Consider the following 16,043-nt stretch of genomic DNA (forward strand, 5'->3'; position numbering starts at 1 on the left):
GGGGGGGGGGGAAGAATAAGGAGAAAAGGAAAAATCTAAAACCAGGACCGCCAATCTCCAATTTACGCACGTTACGGACTTACCCAACCAAAATCGATGGCACCGCAGGCTGTATCTCCATAATCTTAAACCCGCCCTCATCTTTATCCTCCCCTTTCCTCGGCCATAAAATATGACGCAACACAACAGCCCGCACCATCATAACTGTGACAAAAACGTACGTCATCAGTAGTAAGATGACCATCGCGCATCCCACGATCTCAATCTCCCGGGACGCGAACGCGTTGCCGATGGCGAAGGTGGCCGCCACCAATGCTGTGTTGGGGAAAACGAATGAGTACCATGTCATGGAGAAGAGCATGCGACCGCGGCTGACGGCAGACCAGTGGCCGAAGACAGCAATGAAGAAGAAAAATATGGCGAGGCTGGTGAAAGTGGTTAGAGATGTTGTCTAGAGAGCTTATTTTGAAACAGGTGAGGGCGTTTCTTAGGGAAAATGAAATGCGTAACCATACCCCCAGAGCCAAAGCGCGGCAAAATTCGCTACGGTGCGAATAACTTTGGCGGCGAAGGGACCATCGCCCATGAAATCCGCCGGAAATGCCCGGTCAGCGTTCTTCGCCATACCCATAATCCCTACAACTGTAAACGCGCTAGGTCCCACGGAGACAAACATGCCTGGTCTCAAGTTTTCTTTAGGCAACTTCTGCGTCATCAATCTGTATATAAATGCTGAATACACTGTCAGAGAAACAAGGAAGCCAACGCCCTGGATAGTCGTGCCTCCAACTATAATGCGCAGAGCTTGTCTCTGGGATAAGTCGCTGCTCAGTATGCCGGCATGGGGTCCGACTATTAACATGGGGTAGGCGGGGAAAATCCATATGGGCGTCATCTGAGCGATTGTAAAGGTCTGCGTTGACCATCTAGGAGAGGGTCAGGTCAGCACCACAGCCGTTGTCGAGTGGCGAGTCAAACGGATGCCGTTAGCATGTTGTATTTGGCGTACATACAGGATGAGATATATGCCGGCGGAGAACATGACGGCCAGTGCGGCATTGAACCAGAATAAGATACAGGTAGCCGTATTTAGCCACTCGCCGGATTTCATCAGGCCGTATTGCGAGATATTAATGAGGATAGTCCCGAATGAGACGATTGAGGCTGGGACAAAGAGGGACTCTGTCGGATGCATGAATGATGCTTTGAATGTATATGGGAAGCTATAAAAGCGGAAGAGTAGCAGGCCCCATATGCAGCAGTATAGGGCGATGTTGGCGAGCATTACTACAACGCCTATTGTATAAAGACCAGGGAAACGGTACGGAACTACTTGATCCTTTAGCTTGGTATTCAAGAAGGATACTACCAGAGTATAGGAGATGGGTAAAGTAGATATAAATGGACAATATTCATACCCCAATACAGCGCATTCGCAACCCCCCCGGTCGCCATCGTCAGCGTGAAAAACGCCCAAGTAAAATGTCGCATCCTCTCCTTCCAGGACAGCGTCAGCGGACAATCCTCTAACGAATTATTTACATGGCCTTTGAAGTCATTGAAACCACTTTCCTTCCTCAGCCCGTTGGATTCCACTCCAGCGGTCGTGGAATTGTTGTGGCCGTTGGTTTGATGAGATGCCCGGGAACGGATACGATCAAGAATTGGTGTAGTAGGGGGAGCAGATTGCGGCAGTGATAATGGCAATGACTGGTCTGGGAACGGAAAAGCGGAGGCGGGATTGTTTTCCACATCCTCGATCGTGGGAGTTCGGTATCCCTCATCTCCAGGCTGGCGGAGATGTCGTGGAATCGAAGTTGTTAACATATCCTGCGTTCGCCGGACGGAACATGCGCATTGGACCTGCTTGGAATTGGGGAAGAGCAAAACGAATCGAAGGACGGATAAAATAGGATATAATGAGTGGCTACGGAGATATGGTGGCAAACTATTGAAGTTTACCGTGATGAGCTCACGGAGTTGATGTAGAAGCCTAGGTATCTCGACTTGCTCGGCTTAAATCAAGAAGAAGTGAGAAGAAGAAAAAGAGACGGAATTGGCAAAAGAAAAACAGAGGCAATGAAGAGTGAAAAGAGAAAAATTCCAACTCAAGGATACGGTGAAATTATCAGAATAATCAGTTGCAGTTCGATGACAATATTTTTCGTAACCACCCCGCAAATTTAAATTAAGAATGGTAATTAGTTAACAGAACCATTTGACGATCTGCTGAAGATCTCCAGCGGTCAAGCACAAACCGGTTTTCCTTTCTATGCTCGCATTTTCCCTCCAAATAGTCTGAGCGGGCTGGCTGGTTGAAGATGGAATGCCCGATCCACTGCCGAAGATCGAATGGAGCATCAAAAATATTATTCCTACTTCTGCAGGCAGAGAGCCGTTGGCTGTCGCTAGGAAGGGTTTTCGGCGGAGAAGTCGGTTGGAGGACACTACAAGAGTTGGGATCAAACTGGCGGGGGTTTGGAAGTTGGATGATGATTGAACAGAAGATTGCCATAGGAGACCCATATTCAGCCGTGTCCACCTTGTCAAAAAAACAGGTGTTGATTTAAGCGTCAATGGGGATACATCCACCGGTTGTAAAGTTTGCGTAAATGGTATCATATATATTCATATTGTAGATATTTATATAAACGGGAAATAAACCGAGAATGGAGGTGCGTCGTATGAGGGTGCCAAAATTTGGAGAGCTAGCAACAATTATAATATCAGAATGAAAGGGCAAAGAAAGATAAAAGCCCACGGCCTGTCTAAGTTAAATAACCCTGCCCTACTCCAACCATTTAACATACCCGGCCCTTTCGTGAACGATATACCTAGATTGATGCCCCTTTATATATTCGGCGACAGCAGATCATACTTCACACACATCTCCACGTTCTCAATACTTGCCTGCAGGAATGTCCGCGCCTCAAGCCCGACCCACACCTTCAGCATTGAAGTGTCGCCTTCTCTCACGGACTTCAGTATTGTCGTACCAGATCCAAGTTGACGGAGGATAGGGAGTGCGCTTTTTATTCTGAAGTTAGTAATTAACTTACATAAAATAGAAAAAAAAAAAAAAACCCATTAAGACACTCCGGGAAATTAGGGAAAACAATGAACTTACCTCTTAAACAGATCCAGCTCGGGATCCAAACTCCTCCCAATGCCCTCAAGCAATAGGATAGAAACAACCACATTGACGAAGTCCCCTTCAAGCCGCACATGGTGTGCCCGCACCATATACAACACCTGGCTCAGCACATCGCCGATTTTCACATTTCCCAGTGCAAATGTCCGCCCCTTGACCGCTAGCACAAGATGCTGCATCTTTAGCGCGAAGATCTCTGGATCGATGACAGCACCCGGCTGCCGGCACCGCTCCACCATCAGTTGTCCGGATCTGTACCCGTCAAACTCAGCCACTGCACGGAACAGGTCAAGGAAGTTCCGTCGGTTGAGGCTGTTGAGTTGCGTGACGAGGCCGGTGTCGATAAAAATAAGCTGCGGGCGGTAGCCTTCCTTTTCAATTTCCGATAGAACGGCATTCCATTTCTCTGGGTCCTTCTGGTATGGTCGGAGGCGATTGAGGACGGATTCGGTTACATCGACCTGACATTTCTCCTTTGCTGATGTGCTCGGACGGTGGGTCTTGAAAGAGAGATCTAGTTGCCCCGGCTTGTAGAAACGGACCATGATATTGCCAGGGTGCAGATCAGCGTGGACAAAATTGTCGATTAGGAGCATGTGTAAGAATGCGTCGAGGCCCTCACGGGCTACTCCCTGCTGATAAACCCCTCCGCCGCTCTCAAGGAAAACAGCCAGCGGGATCCCTTGAGCAAATTCCTCAACTAATACCTCTCTAGTTGTATACTCAGTGTATGGATAGGGGAACCAAGCGGTCGTCCGCGATTTAAAACGTTCACGGAAGAGCTGGAGGTTTGCAGCTTCAATCCGTAAATCCAGCTGGAGTCGCATCATGTGTCCAAACTGCTTCACCTCATCAGGAAAAGAAAACCACTCCATCGAAGGGATGGCATTGATCATCCGCGCAAAAAAATCCATAATCTTGAGATCTCGTCGCACTATCCTTTGCACACGAGGATGTAACACCTTGATCGCAACGTACGACGAAGGCACCCGCCGCGGACTGATTTTCACCAATGTATCCACATTCTTCTTGAATTTCGCTGCTATATTCAACGGCTTATCTTCCACATCCAGTTGGTCATGTACAACGAGATCCGGTCGTAGTTTTGCTTTGTATACTTGTGCAATAGCCCCGACACCCAGAGGCTTCTCGTCAAATTCTTCAAAAATATCTTCGAACGGCATGTTGAACGCGTTGCTTATAATCCGTTTCGTAGCATTTAATGAGTGAGCTGGAGCGTTGGAGTGCAGCGAGGACATCTGCGCGCACAGTTCTGGAGGAAATATATCCGACCGTGATGCCGCCCATTGACCAAGCTATTCATATAAAAACAATCAGTTAGCCTACTGCTCCGAATCTGTGCATTATCATTATTCAAATTGTTCTTTTTGACAAAATCAAAGACAACCTTAATAAACGCCGCTCCGCCCCTCTCCATAGCTCTAACCAGAAACCCATACCACCAAAGCGTCCCAGTTCTCTCCCCATCCCGACTCCTGACCCTTGGCCCGATCCAGATCGCCGGTACTGTGACAAAAACCGGCACAAATATGACGAGTAAATGAAAAAATCGCAGAGCAGTCGCCACGGGCTCCACCACAAACTGATCGACGAATATATATATGCTCCGACAGAGCCGGATCATCCCATCCACATTATCGGGTATCCTGCGCCGCGCTCGCGCTTCTTCGTGCGACGCCGCTAGCATCTCGCTCTCCGCAGTCGTGAAGGCGTCATCTGCACCATTCTCAGCAAGCTCGAGAAAGGCTGCAGGAGTTAAGATGACCGCCAGGAGGAGAGTGGAAGTTCCCCGGTAGGGGCTGAAAGTGCGGCGGGACCCTGAAACATTTTGGTGGCTCCGCCATTGAAATTTGTGATAATGCTGTGATTTTCCGGCATGGTGCTGACGGCAGCTTCGGCATGGAGCGGGTGCGTATTTGGAATTGAAGGGTTTCGAAGAGAAGGAGAACAGGCGGCGCAGGTAAATCGCAGAGGAGCTGGTAGGTGGTCTACCAGTTTGCTTGTAGCATGATAGAAAAGCGGGATTGGGAGGGAAACGACCCAGCCAAAGGGCCGCTCTCATATTATCGCGAGGGGGTTCGTTTTCGAGGTTGTCATTAGTTCTTCCTGTCGGATGTCTGTATATGGGATGTTAGAAGATACAATGGATGTTATGCTCTGGGCATTATTTTTATTTTCAACAAAGAACAGAAGAGTTGCAAGTTAAGTTGACGACAAGACGTCATAACCAAGCGGGCATTTGCTGAGTAAGCCAGGGGTCAGACAGCGCAAGCATAGGGAGCGTAAAAGGCCTGACTGTCCAGTTAAAGTCTTAGATATTTATCCACATTTATTTGAGTTTTGGTATATGGTCTATTTATTTATCCGTTAATCTCCAGAATATACATACCGACCACCAAACAGCAATCCATGCAATAAATTTTAGGATGCAAATGCAAGGCAATAATAATATACATGAAGCTCCAAAGCCCCATGGACACGAAACAAAAGCCATATTGTAGAAGAAGCCAATATATGCCATAACCCATAGCTGTCCAGCCCGCCTGGGAACCCAAAAAAAAAAAAAAAAAAAAAAAAAAAACAACGGAGGCACGTACGTAGATATGGGGAAGTGGAGGAATAAATCATAAACAAGGAGCCATCCTAGGTCATCAACTGGCCGATAAAATCCCAAACGGGTATTTGGCCCTATTCAACAGACGGGCAAGTAACTATCCAAAGGAAAACTGCCGCGTACACGGAATTTCGACAAGGCTCATCAAGGTTTGCGCATTACAAGTTGAGAGGACTTCATTCAAATGAGAGGTTATTTTAGCGAGCTGAGACGTAAATGGTTCGTAAAGTAGACAGGGAACCTCTTTTCTCTTTGATAGGTAGGAACTTGTGCTTATGATAAGAAAACTCTAGGCATATGGCGGATAAAACCTGTGTGGGAGAAAGAAGGAAAACAGAGAAATTAGCTTATTAACGTTTCCTGACGGGAAGGATGATTCGCATCGACGGGTGTTGTAGCTAGGATTTTGCAAAGGCGCAATTGTATCCAAAAAAGAGAGAAGAGAGAGAAGGAAGGGTTTCCGAAAGGGACAACGGTTTCTGCTTTGCTAGCCCGGAGACAAGACAGGCATTTGTCGTAGCAGGTGGGGGCCCATATGCCAGTGGAGCAACACGACCAAAATCGACACCATGTTGTAGTTATCCACGGCATCGATTCCCCCATATTCACGGTGAAGATAATTTGACATAATAAACCTTCGGGGACCTTTTGGAAACCCGTATTAGAATGCTTAGGAAGTCACGTAACGATTTCAAACTTCGATTTGTCCTTGAAATCGACATCGAGTGGACTCTCTTCCAACAGTTTCTGGTGACCTTGTGAATACCCTTGATGTTGGAAGAAATACTAAGATTGACCCGGACTTACCATTGCTGTATTAGCCTCAATACGGACAAATGTTCACAGGGAGCGAATCATAATCCGTATTAAATGAAAGACCTGAACAAAAAGGAAATAAAATATAATCACCCCCGTGAGAGCATGGGCGTGTTCGTCTTCGGCTGGCGATCTTTGGGGAAGAAACTCTTTTTTCCTTTTTGAAGGCGAAACTAGTGTGGGATGGTTAATCTCCTTCTTCTTGTTGTGGTTGAAGCTAGCTAACTATATAGGGTTCATCACGTGCGGTGGAGTGGTCGCCCAGGCTACTAAGGGCTCAACAACCCAGCTAGGGCCCAACAGCCCAACAATTAGTAGGTAAACCGCGATCTTAACTAGTTATAGTTAACTATCCGATCCGCGGTATTAGATATCCACTTCCACCCAAGATCTCACCAAGAAATATACAGAAAAATATTCTCCATCTATTAAATTTGAGAAGTTTGATTTGAAGGAAAAGACAAAAGAGAGGTAGTTACAACCTCCAGCAAAACAGAATGAATTCAATTCATCATGGGCGTCTCATGCGCATCCGGATCTGCACCATCTAGATATCTCCACAAACGACTGAGCTCTCGAACAGTCATACCAGCTCCATTATTGCCGTTGCTGGGCTCGTCCGGACAAATACCATTCCCATTACCCGCTGATACAATCTCAACACCTGAATCACTTTGCGAAGATGAAGATGAGTCATGGCATATCGAGTTATCCGAAGTGGTTGCAGCAGCCGCAGCAGCAGCAGTGGCCGAATGAGCCTCTCGTTTCCGACACGTACATTCATCAACCATAACTTCCTGGTCTAGAAAACACTTGGTCCCAGTATCGCCATCTGGATCGTCGAGGGGAAATATATTATTTAGATAATGCTGGTTGAGCATATGGCCCGTTGCGCCATTACGAATGAACACTTTACCACAATATCGCGTCCTGGAACAGCGGACATTATACATGACTCCCCATCGCGGAACGAGATCCTCCTCATTGACGTAGTGCTCGACGTACTGGATGACCGCAGACCGCTGTGAGGGCGAATTAGGCCGAATCGCACGCAGTGGGTTGTTGAAATGGCTTGCAGCGCAGGCAAATGTGTACACTTCAAGCTTGGCCATGTTTTCAACCGGGAGATCGTTGAATAGCAGATCTAGCACCATGGAGACGATTATGCCACCCTGTGAATGGCCGATTAGTACCACTTTGTGCACACTGGCATCCGTCAAGCAGCGTTTGAGGTGGTCATATGCATAACGCGTGCTGTATGTGTTGTAAGAGAAGGACCGTTGAAAAATACACTCGATGACATCCCACAGGAGACCGCCTGTGGGGTTGTGGATACCCGTTATTACACGGCCAAAAATTTGCGAGAGTCTAGCACAGTTACTCTGAAGGCCACGGTTCCTATTTTATTTTAATGATTTAACTTCGTGGAATGCAAGTTAAGGTAATGATTACAAAGGGAATTCATACCCTCCCATCACCCCATTGACAAATATCCACCTCTCATGATTATGAGGATATGGCTCCGCTTCCTTAACCCCTATCCTCGACTCGACTATCATTGGACCCTGAATCGGGGCTACCAAACCCCAAACCAGTCCCAGCATTGCCACGAAAATTCCTGTACTTAGCCATCCAGGTAATAGTGTAGCAGATACTGAGACAACTAAGCATAGAAGGGTCTCGAGGAGCGTGACAAATACCAAAAGGCCAAGGTACAAGCTATTTTTCCAGTGTAGGGAGAGTTCATCGTCGGGATATCGAGAGGAGAATGGATAGAAGAGTTTTGGTAGGAGGTAGAGCCTCCATAACAGCGTACGAATATCCCGCCATAACAGGAGTAGTGGGTTGTCGCAAGCTCTGGGAGTACCAGTGGAGGGTACGACGTCTGGCTGCGGTGGGATATAACAAACTGAAGATGTTGAAGCTGGACTCATTGAGAGGTGTAGCCAGGTAACCAAGCAGTAAATCTTGCGCAGAGTGAGATCATGAGATACCTTACATGGGACTTGTTGACCCACTTAATGAAAGGTTTCGTAGAGATCGAATGTGTGACTCAAAGATGAGAAAAGTGAATTCAGAGAGCCATATTTGACGAGATAAGAGAAACAGGATCCTGTAAAGCTGCAAGGAACCGTCGTTCAGGCTCTAGTGGTATCTTTCGACGCTGTTGAGGGGTCAAGCTGGTACAGCGAGGCCAAAAAATTAAATATATAGGAAACTTCTCAGGTGATACACCAACACACTCTATAGAACAAAAGAAACAAAAGGAATGAAACGTCAACCTTCGCAGGGTTGACTGTATTAAAGGAGGCAAAAGGCCCATTGTTGGTAGTAAACGAGACGCCTACAAGCCACAGTGACATCAAAGAGTCAAAGCAAGCTAGTATCCAGCCCAGAATAGACAAACTTGGGGAATCTGGCATGGTGGTCACGAGTGCCTGGATTACGCCATCAACAAGGCAGAAGAGACCTTTAGAAAGCTAGTTCTGCTGTTGTAAGATGCGCACGGGCTGAGAGAATCCCTCTGGGAACGCGTCTTCCCCACAACGAAAAAATCCAGATTAATCTTGAGGAACAGTTGTTGGCAGAGGAAAGATCCGAGCTGTGGTTAGGATAGATCACGATCACATGATCGTCGCTCTCAATATAGACGGGAATGTAGGATTTTCAAACAGGCCTAATAGATTTAAGGCCCAAGTGAATATTGTCAAGGATAGACTCGCTGGAATTTATGACGGAATAAGAAGGATGAGAGACACATGTACGGAATCGTTGTGTCAGTAAATATGGTTGAGAGCCCCGTAACGGAGGAAGCAAACAAGGAGTTGAGTATGGCATATTTATACTAGTAATGTCCAAGGAGAGCAAAAGAAAGTGAAAATCAGACGAAAACTCCACGTCATCCCATACACATGCGTCTGTCAGTCCCTGCTAATAATTCCGTCCATGCAAATAAAAAGATGTCCACGAACACGGCGCGAACCACGAGAAAACAAAAAAATAGATTTGGAAAAGAAGAAGAAGCTAATAAAATACAATTGGTCAAAATAAAGACCACCAGCAAGCTTATCCATGCACAATCATACAATATCTGAACTTTAGTTTCGGATTGGTCATCTCACAGCATCAGAATCTGGTTGGAGAGGAAGCAGAGGGGGAGGAGGGAGGTTGGGGGGGGGATGCAAGGAGGCTACTGCTTCGGCTCTCTTGAGGCTCCGCCACTGGCTCTCCACCACACGTCTCCGCCCCATCTCATCATGCGTTCAATAGCCGCTGTAGGCGTGTCAACTGCAGGACGAATATCAAGATAGAACACCGGCTCTCCATCGGGTCCTGGTGGACCGGAGTAATAGTCGATTACGTAGCGGACCTCCTTGGGTCCCGAGGGTGTCTGGCGGAGCACATACCAGTCATGGCGGTCGAAGGGAGGGGCCGTCCTTCAACCATTGTTAGAGGTTAGACTATATAGATATGTAAACGAGCCAGGAAGAAAGCAACCACTCACCCAAACTTAGCCGGATAAACCCAACCAAGCGCCTGCAAAATGGATGCCTTAGGCGTCCTATCTTGCGGTCGTCCCATAAACCTCACCAATCTCGGCTCAGGAATCTCCAACCCATCTGCTCCATTCCCATTCTCATCTTCACCACTCTCTCTCCTCCTCTCCATCTCCATCTCCTCCCGATATATCTCATGCCACAAATGCGTCTCACCCCGCTTACACCGCTGCCATCCCTTCATCAGTCCACCAGCAAAAGTCCGTTCCCAACCCACAATCTCCTCCCACGCGCCCTCGTTGAGGAAATTGTGCACAGCCACCATTGCCTCTACCGCATCCTGGGGCGTGTCTGAATATCCCTTGCGCAGGAGCGCGTTGTACATCTGCTGGGGGGAGGGGTATTCCCATTTACTGCTTCTTCCGTTGCTGCTGGCATCTGCGCGTGGAATGGAAGAGATCTCGCGCTCGACGGGGAGGTCAACCGTTTGGTTTGGGGCGCGGGATTGGGAGAGGGAGGTGAACATGTAGTTTAAGGGGTTGAGTTTGGAGAGAGTGGATTGGGGTTTGGATGAGGGAGGTGGAGCTGTTGTGATTGTGGTTGTGGCATTGGTGGATTCTTGAGAGGAGGTGGCGAGAACGTAGAAGGGGGAGTCCTTTGAGCGGACGGGACAGGATGAAGGAGGGTGTTTCGTATCTTGTTGGGTATTGGCGCGAAGAGAGGGAACAGGGCATCCGGAAGTAGACTATGCGTAGTAGAAGTCAGCCAATCTTTCATAAGGTTGAATCATTTGGATTGAGGCACTTTGCTTACCAGCAGCAGGTTTTCGCGCCCGAATGGTGGAAGCCCATTTCGTTCCGCACCCTGGAGGGCGGGAACGTGTTCGTCGGTGCTAGAAGGGGAGGGCGAGGATGCCCAGAACCAGCCCATTTTTGGTGATTTTCCTTCCAGGATAGATCTACGTATTCGCAGAAGGTTTTGATTCTATTTGTAAAAATTGGAGTTATAGATGAGATCGAATGTAAATGTCCAACTATATTTTTGCCTTCATGAAAGAGTAAATGCATCTTTTTAGTAGGCTGCACACGTGATCTCGATCTTATTAGCCAATCGCACTCTATCTATTTTGCAGCGTATCAAACCTCTGGACGCATATTTCACCTCTTTCAATCATACCAAACCAGACCAACAATTTTGGTCCAACCTCTGCTGCGATGCATTGTCCTCTTGTTTGACCACCCCGGGGTCTTCTTCTCAATCGAAATATGAATAGCACACCGTAGATGGTTGTTGCACGCTTCCGTTGCAGCATGCTTTCGATTTCAGATCCTATGGTGGCATTAGCAAACCAAGTCGTTGCTAGTTAGAAGCTTCCAAACGTCTTTCAATCTCTGCTTTCAAAACCAACAGCCCCGGCAAGTGTGGAAATGCTTCTTTCTCCTGCGTGAGCTGGGAATGGGGGTTTTGTTGTATGGGATGAAGTAGGCTATACGGTTGATCCACCGGAATGGAGGGCAGACTTGCCAAACCCAAAGATATTTACTTTTCTTTAAATTTGATTTGCAATTGCGTTTGACTTTGTCTGACAGGCAACAATGTTGGTGGACGGGCGTGGACTTGGCCGTTCCAAGGTGTGAGCCAGCCTAGATAGCCTTGATTTAAAGTTACACCACTCTGCTGGGAGATTTTCTTCCGTTTAGCTCAGTGGTAAATCTCCCACCAGGAGCCTGGGAATGAGCATTGTGCACGTACGCCCGACGTATTCCTAAAAGACATCAATTGTTCTCGTCAAGAAAGAAGAGAGGAAACACAACAACATTTATGGTTCTGCTCAAAACAAAGCATATAGCTGATTCATGCCCTTCCTTCAAGCATATTCCAAAGCCAGCAGCATTAAGATTATCAACAACAAGAAGAAAGGGGAAAAAAAGACAATTCCTCTCAACTACAACGCCAATCTCCACTCTTTATCCCAATTAAACCCAGCCCATTCATTAATCTCTTCCCACAACACCATCCAAAAAGAAAAATAATTCCCCCGAAAGTGAAAGACTTTAACCTCCCAGCGCCATGTAAGCCCAATTAAACAACCTGACCAAATCCAACCCAATCCAATACAATCCAACAGGAAAAACATCCAGGTAAAATTCCTCCCAAATTTTCTCCCCATTTTTCCAAAAAACAAAACGAAAACAGATTCCCTACACCTCCCACTCTCCCTCCGTAACCTCCACAACAACAGGCCCCTCCTCCGCCTCCTCCCAAATCCTCTCATAAATCCCCCCATGCAACGTCTTCATATACAAAAATCCACCCAAAACCGTTTCAACTGCTCCCCAATCCCTCCACCCCCTCACCCTCCCAATCTCCTTCAAAATCGGCAAAAACAAATACTTCGTGGGCTGGTCCTTGGCACACCGCGCTCCCACAAATGCAGCCCAAGCCAGTAAATCAAGCTGGGATGGGTGCAGATGTGTGAAAGTTGATTGGTGGAATTTGGAGATGGCGTTGATGAGGTGCTGGATTAAAGCTCGGCCCATGCCGGAGGAGGGAGGCGAGATTACGAAGGATTGGCTTATGTGGCAAATTGCAGTGATGCGGGTGAGGTTTTCGAGGGAGGTAAGGGTGTGGGAGCCGAAGGGGTGGGGATTGTGCGGTCTCGAGAACTTCTGGTTTGGGTTTGGGTTTGTGGTTGTGAGTTGGGATTGGGCTGGTGCGTGCAGCTGTGCGAGTCGGAACGGGTAATCCAGCAGTTCATATTCTGTTTCATGGCTTTTGAATAGGAAGATTTCATGTTCGAGGGCAGTGAAATGATTTGGGTCGAGATGGTTGGTGTATTCGAAGAAGAGAAGTTCGCGTAGGCTGAAAAGGGCTTTGCGCAGTTCTGGGGAGAAACTTGTATATGTGCAAAGTAGCATGGCGGTGTTGTGTAGTGGTGAGGAGGGAGGTGGAAGCATGCGTTCTAGAGTCTCTGGTGGGATCGGTTGTGAGTCCCATGTTAGAGGGAAGAATGGGCGGCTCATTAGTCCGCAGGCGGTGGTGACGTCGCACCTAGGAAATGTTTAAGTATGCAAAATGGAGACGGGGTAAAATACAGATGCTATTTAATATGAGTTGTGCGATGGATGAAATGAGTGCTCACGTTAATATATTACTGAGAATGCGGGCTCCTTCTCCTTGGAACGATGAGTCGCGAACGCCACCCCGCGCGTCGACCATTTTCTTGAGGCCTTGGATATGTATTCGCGCTTCGTCAAAGTCGCCAATAGTCAACTATAGGTATTTACAGACGAGCAATCAGCGCAAGGCTCGAAACCATAGAAAAGCTTCTTCCCTTGAGTAACTCCAGGGGAAAAGGGGGGCAAAACTCACCGCACTCGACGTTAAACTAATAACAACATCAAATGCCGAATCCGTCAGTGCCAGTTTCGGATCGAGCATCTTCTTATTCATTTCATTAATACATTTAGCCTTCATGATATAATAATCCGGTTCGTAGAGGATGCGATCCTTCCCCGCTTGCTGAACGGGGAGGAGATCTGAATGTTTTCCCTGTAAAATTGCCCGATGCGCAGCGCACAGACTCATGTATCCAAAAAAGGGACCCGGATCTGAGATCGCTTCGGTAATGATGCGGGCCATGCGATATTGGCTGGTTGCCGGTTGCTTCGTTTCGGCGGGGAAGGTCATGGGGATGAGGACGGATGAGACTGAGTAGTTAGGTTTTAAAATGTCGAACAAGTATTCATCGTTTTTATAGATTAGATATTGGGGAGGTGAGTTTTGTAGACTTACAGTACTTTATCAACCCATCGATGATGGTGAAAGTCGTCGGAGTTGAACCCGGCAATGTGCCAAAGGGATCAAATGCCCATATAGGCACCTGAGTTACCGGACTCGACGGGAACGGTGAATATGCGCCATCCTGATTAATGGATGTAGCTGATGATCCCACACCGGACGGAGACTTGCTAGTTAAGAATATTTCCGCAGAAGACGATCGTGAATCCAAACTCCGTTCTTCGTTGGTAGTACTATCCCGTGCCATCTCCAGGTCATCATTGATATCATTACTCTTCCATCTGTTCTTGGTAGTCGTGGTTGCGCTCATGGACGGCAGTGGCGAAGAGAAAGACGAGGACCTCTTCTTTATCACTTTGCTCCCATTTTTGTGCTCATTTTTATCTCCTCGTGTAGAAGTGCGCTTTAACCCGGCCAGTCTCTCACGACGGCGCACATCACGCATGACATGGGACCTGATGGCCCGACGGGCCCGTACGTCTTTGATCCGTTTTGAGGCAAGGTCATCATCGTGGTCGATGAAAGTGAAGGAAGGACGATCGATAGAAGCAGTAGAAGGCCTTTTGGAGGTTGAGGGTTCTAAACCTTTTGTTTCATTTTTGTTCCACGCCAATGAACCCCAAGCCAACATGCAGGCACATGTGGTGGATAGACGTTAGCACAACTGCCTTAAGCATTTCAGAGTCTTTTGGAGCTAGCTCAAGGTTTCACAATGGCCATAAGGGAAATTTTATGTCAGGGAGAGGTTATCCCACATGCAGCCTGCAAGGTGGCGTTGATGGCAAGCAATTATTCAACACCACTCCAATTGGCCATGGTGGTGAGAAATGGATAGACAGGAACTAGAGATATCTTGGCAACAGATATGTCTTTTATAAGGTATGTAGGGTAGTAAGTTTTTGGGAATATTTCTGAGGGTGTGGGGGGGGGAAGAGAGTTATACAACCCCTCAAGGAGCAAGACGGAAGGGCAGGGAGCTAACAATAATTTCCGAGGAGTTGAAATAACCTTATGGAACAAAAGCCTACCTTGGGCGGGATTGATAGAGGTTTTAGACAATGTACTCCGGTCTAAAGCCTGTAGTTGTAGATGTTGTAGTGGTTGTGGTTGTGGTTGTGGTTGTGGCTGTTCTGGCGGTTGTGGTGGTTGCTGCTGTGGCGGGAGAATCTGACCCACCTCCTCCCATTGGATCTGCGGATGATTCGCCATGTTGGGAACAAGTCAATCAACCCAATCCAAACCAGCTGCTAGGTAGCAGGGACGGTAACGGCAAACAGCAACCGTAACAGGAGCAATAACACGATTGATCGGGATCTCTCTGTCCTCTCTCTCCAAGAGTAACGGTTGAATAGATCAGTGAAACGACAATCGGCATATAACCAGCTGTTCCAAATCTATTGCGTTAAAGCTAACTGCGGAACGCTGAGATTCGCGAGAAGCGGCAGGTAATGGTAGTGGGTCGCAGAAGATCATCCCTAGCATTTCCTTGACGGTGGGTAGAACCAGAACCACGGCCTTGGGATTCTCAGTAGGACATGCAGAGCCCTCAGAGGGAGACAGACACGGGAAGCAATGTCGTGCAGCAGGTTTTGCAAAAATGATTGGTGATATGTCACCGAGATGCGGAGGAGATATATCCAAGGGGTTGCATGTGTGCAGAACAGTTGGGAGAAGGATAATGGAGCTGTGCCCATAGGAACGGGAGTATGAAGTCCTGTTGTCGAGGTTGGACAGAGGTCGGAGGTCCAAGATACGGCTGTTTGGGTTTGTATCGGCTGAATATAAGATTCAGCCGGTGGGATTAGTTACGACATTTGTGATTGAACGGTTCTGCTTATTCGCGAAAGTATAAAAATAAAAAGAAAAGAAAGGTAACGACAAGAAACCCCGCCGTTGAAATCCAGCATACTCGCTTTCTCACATTTCTCAGATCGGTTCTCCGTAGTTATTTAGTTAATTGCTATATTCTCGGTTTTAACTTGGTGTAGATAGACCTCCGCAGCCTAATTTTTTACCCTGCCCACAACCCACAACTTACAACCCCGGGACCCATGAACAAAGGCAAAGGACAGCTTTCAACAACAGGTACAATGGCCATTGAAAAGTGACAGTAACATGATTGATTTAGAGTTGTCCCATGGAT

The 16,043-nt window shown here is 47.4% G+C and overlaps 5 protein-coding genes across 5 annotated transcripts; all 5 read right to left on the reverse strand.

Annotated features, from left to right (window-relative positions):
* Positions 1–79: 79 nt before the first annotated feature.
* Positions 80–1,827, reverse strand: PAAG_11282 (hypothetical protein; the record flags this gene model as incomplete). Its single annotated transcript, XM_015846956.1, has 4 exons — positions 80–425; positions 516–926; positions 1,014–1,329; positions 1,419–1,827. The coding sequence occupies 4 exons, from the start codon at positions 1,825–1,827 to the stop codon at positions 80–82; spliced, it is 1,482 nt and encodes a 493-aa protein (XP_015703378.1).
* Positions 1,828–2,850: 1,023 nt separating this feature from the next.
* PAAG_01466 (ABC1 family protein) lies at positions 2,851–5,234 on the reverse strand (the record flags this gene model as incomplete). The annotated part of the gene is made up of 3 exons (XM_015844356.1): positions 2,851–3,028; positions 3,128–4,467; positions 4,560–5,234. 3 exons carry the CDS (start codon positions 5,232–5,234, stop codon positions 2,851–2,853), a joined length of 2,193 nt encoding a protein of 730 aa, XP_015701264.1.
* Positions 5,235–7,105: 1,871 nt separating this feature from the next.
* On the reverse strand, positions 7,106–8,536 carry PAAG_01467 (hypothetical protein; the record flags this gene model as incomplete). Its single annotated transcript, XM_002796413.2, has 2 exons — positions 7,106–8,000; positions 8,070–8,536. The coding sequence occupies 2 exons, from the start codon at positions 8,534–8,536 to the stop codon at positions 7,106–7,108; spliced, it is 1,362 nt and encodes a 453-aa protein (XP_002796459.2).
* A 1,256-nt stretch (positions 8,537–9,792) lies between these two features.
* Positions 9,793–11,029, reverse strand: PAAG_01468 (cytochrome c heme lyase; the record flags this gene model as incomplete). Its single annotated transcript, XM_002796414.2, has 3 exons — positions 9,793–10,039; positions 10,108–10,844; positions 10,913–11,029. 3 exons carry the CDS (start codon positions 11,027–11,029, stop codon positions 9,793–9,795), a joined length of 1,101 nt encoding a protein of 366 aa, XP_002796460.1.
* Positions 11,030–12,300: 1,271 nt separating this feature from the next.
* On the reverse strand, positions 12,301–15,109 carry PAAG_01469 (tachykinin family protein; the record flags this gene model as incomplete). Its single annotated transcript, XM_015844357.1, has 5 exons — positions 12,301–13,150; positions 13,242–13,372; positions 13,472–13,809; positions 13,895–14,479; positions 14,929–15,109. The coding sequence occupies 5 exons, from the start codon at positions 15,107–15,109 to the stop codon at positions 12,301–12,303; spliced, it is 2,085 nt and encodes a 694-aa protein (XP_015701265.1).
* Positions 15,110–16,043: the final 934 nt, after the last annotated feature.

Source organism: Paracoccidioides lutzii (genome assembly GCF_000150705.2).
Source record: "Paracoccidioides lutzii Pb01 unplaced genomic scaffold supercont2.3, whole genome shotgun sequence".
In the NCBI taxonomy this organism is placed as follows: domain Eukaryota; kingdom Fungi; phylum Ascomycota; class Eurotiomycetes; order Onygenales; family Ajellomycetaceae; genus Paracoccidioides; species Paracoccidioides lutzii.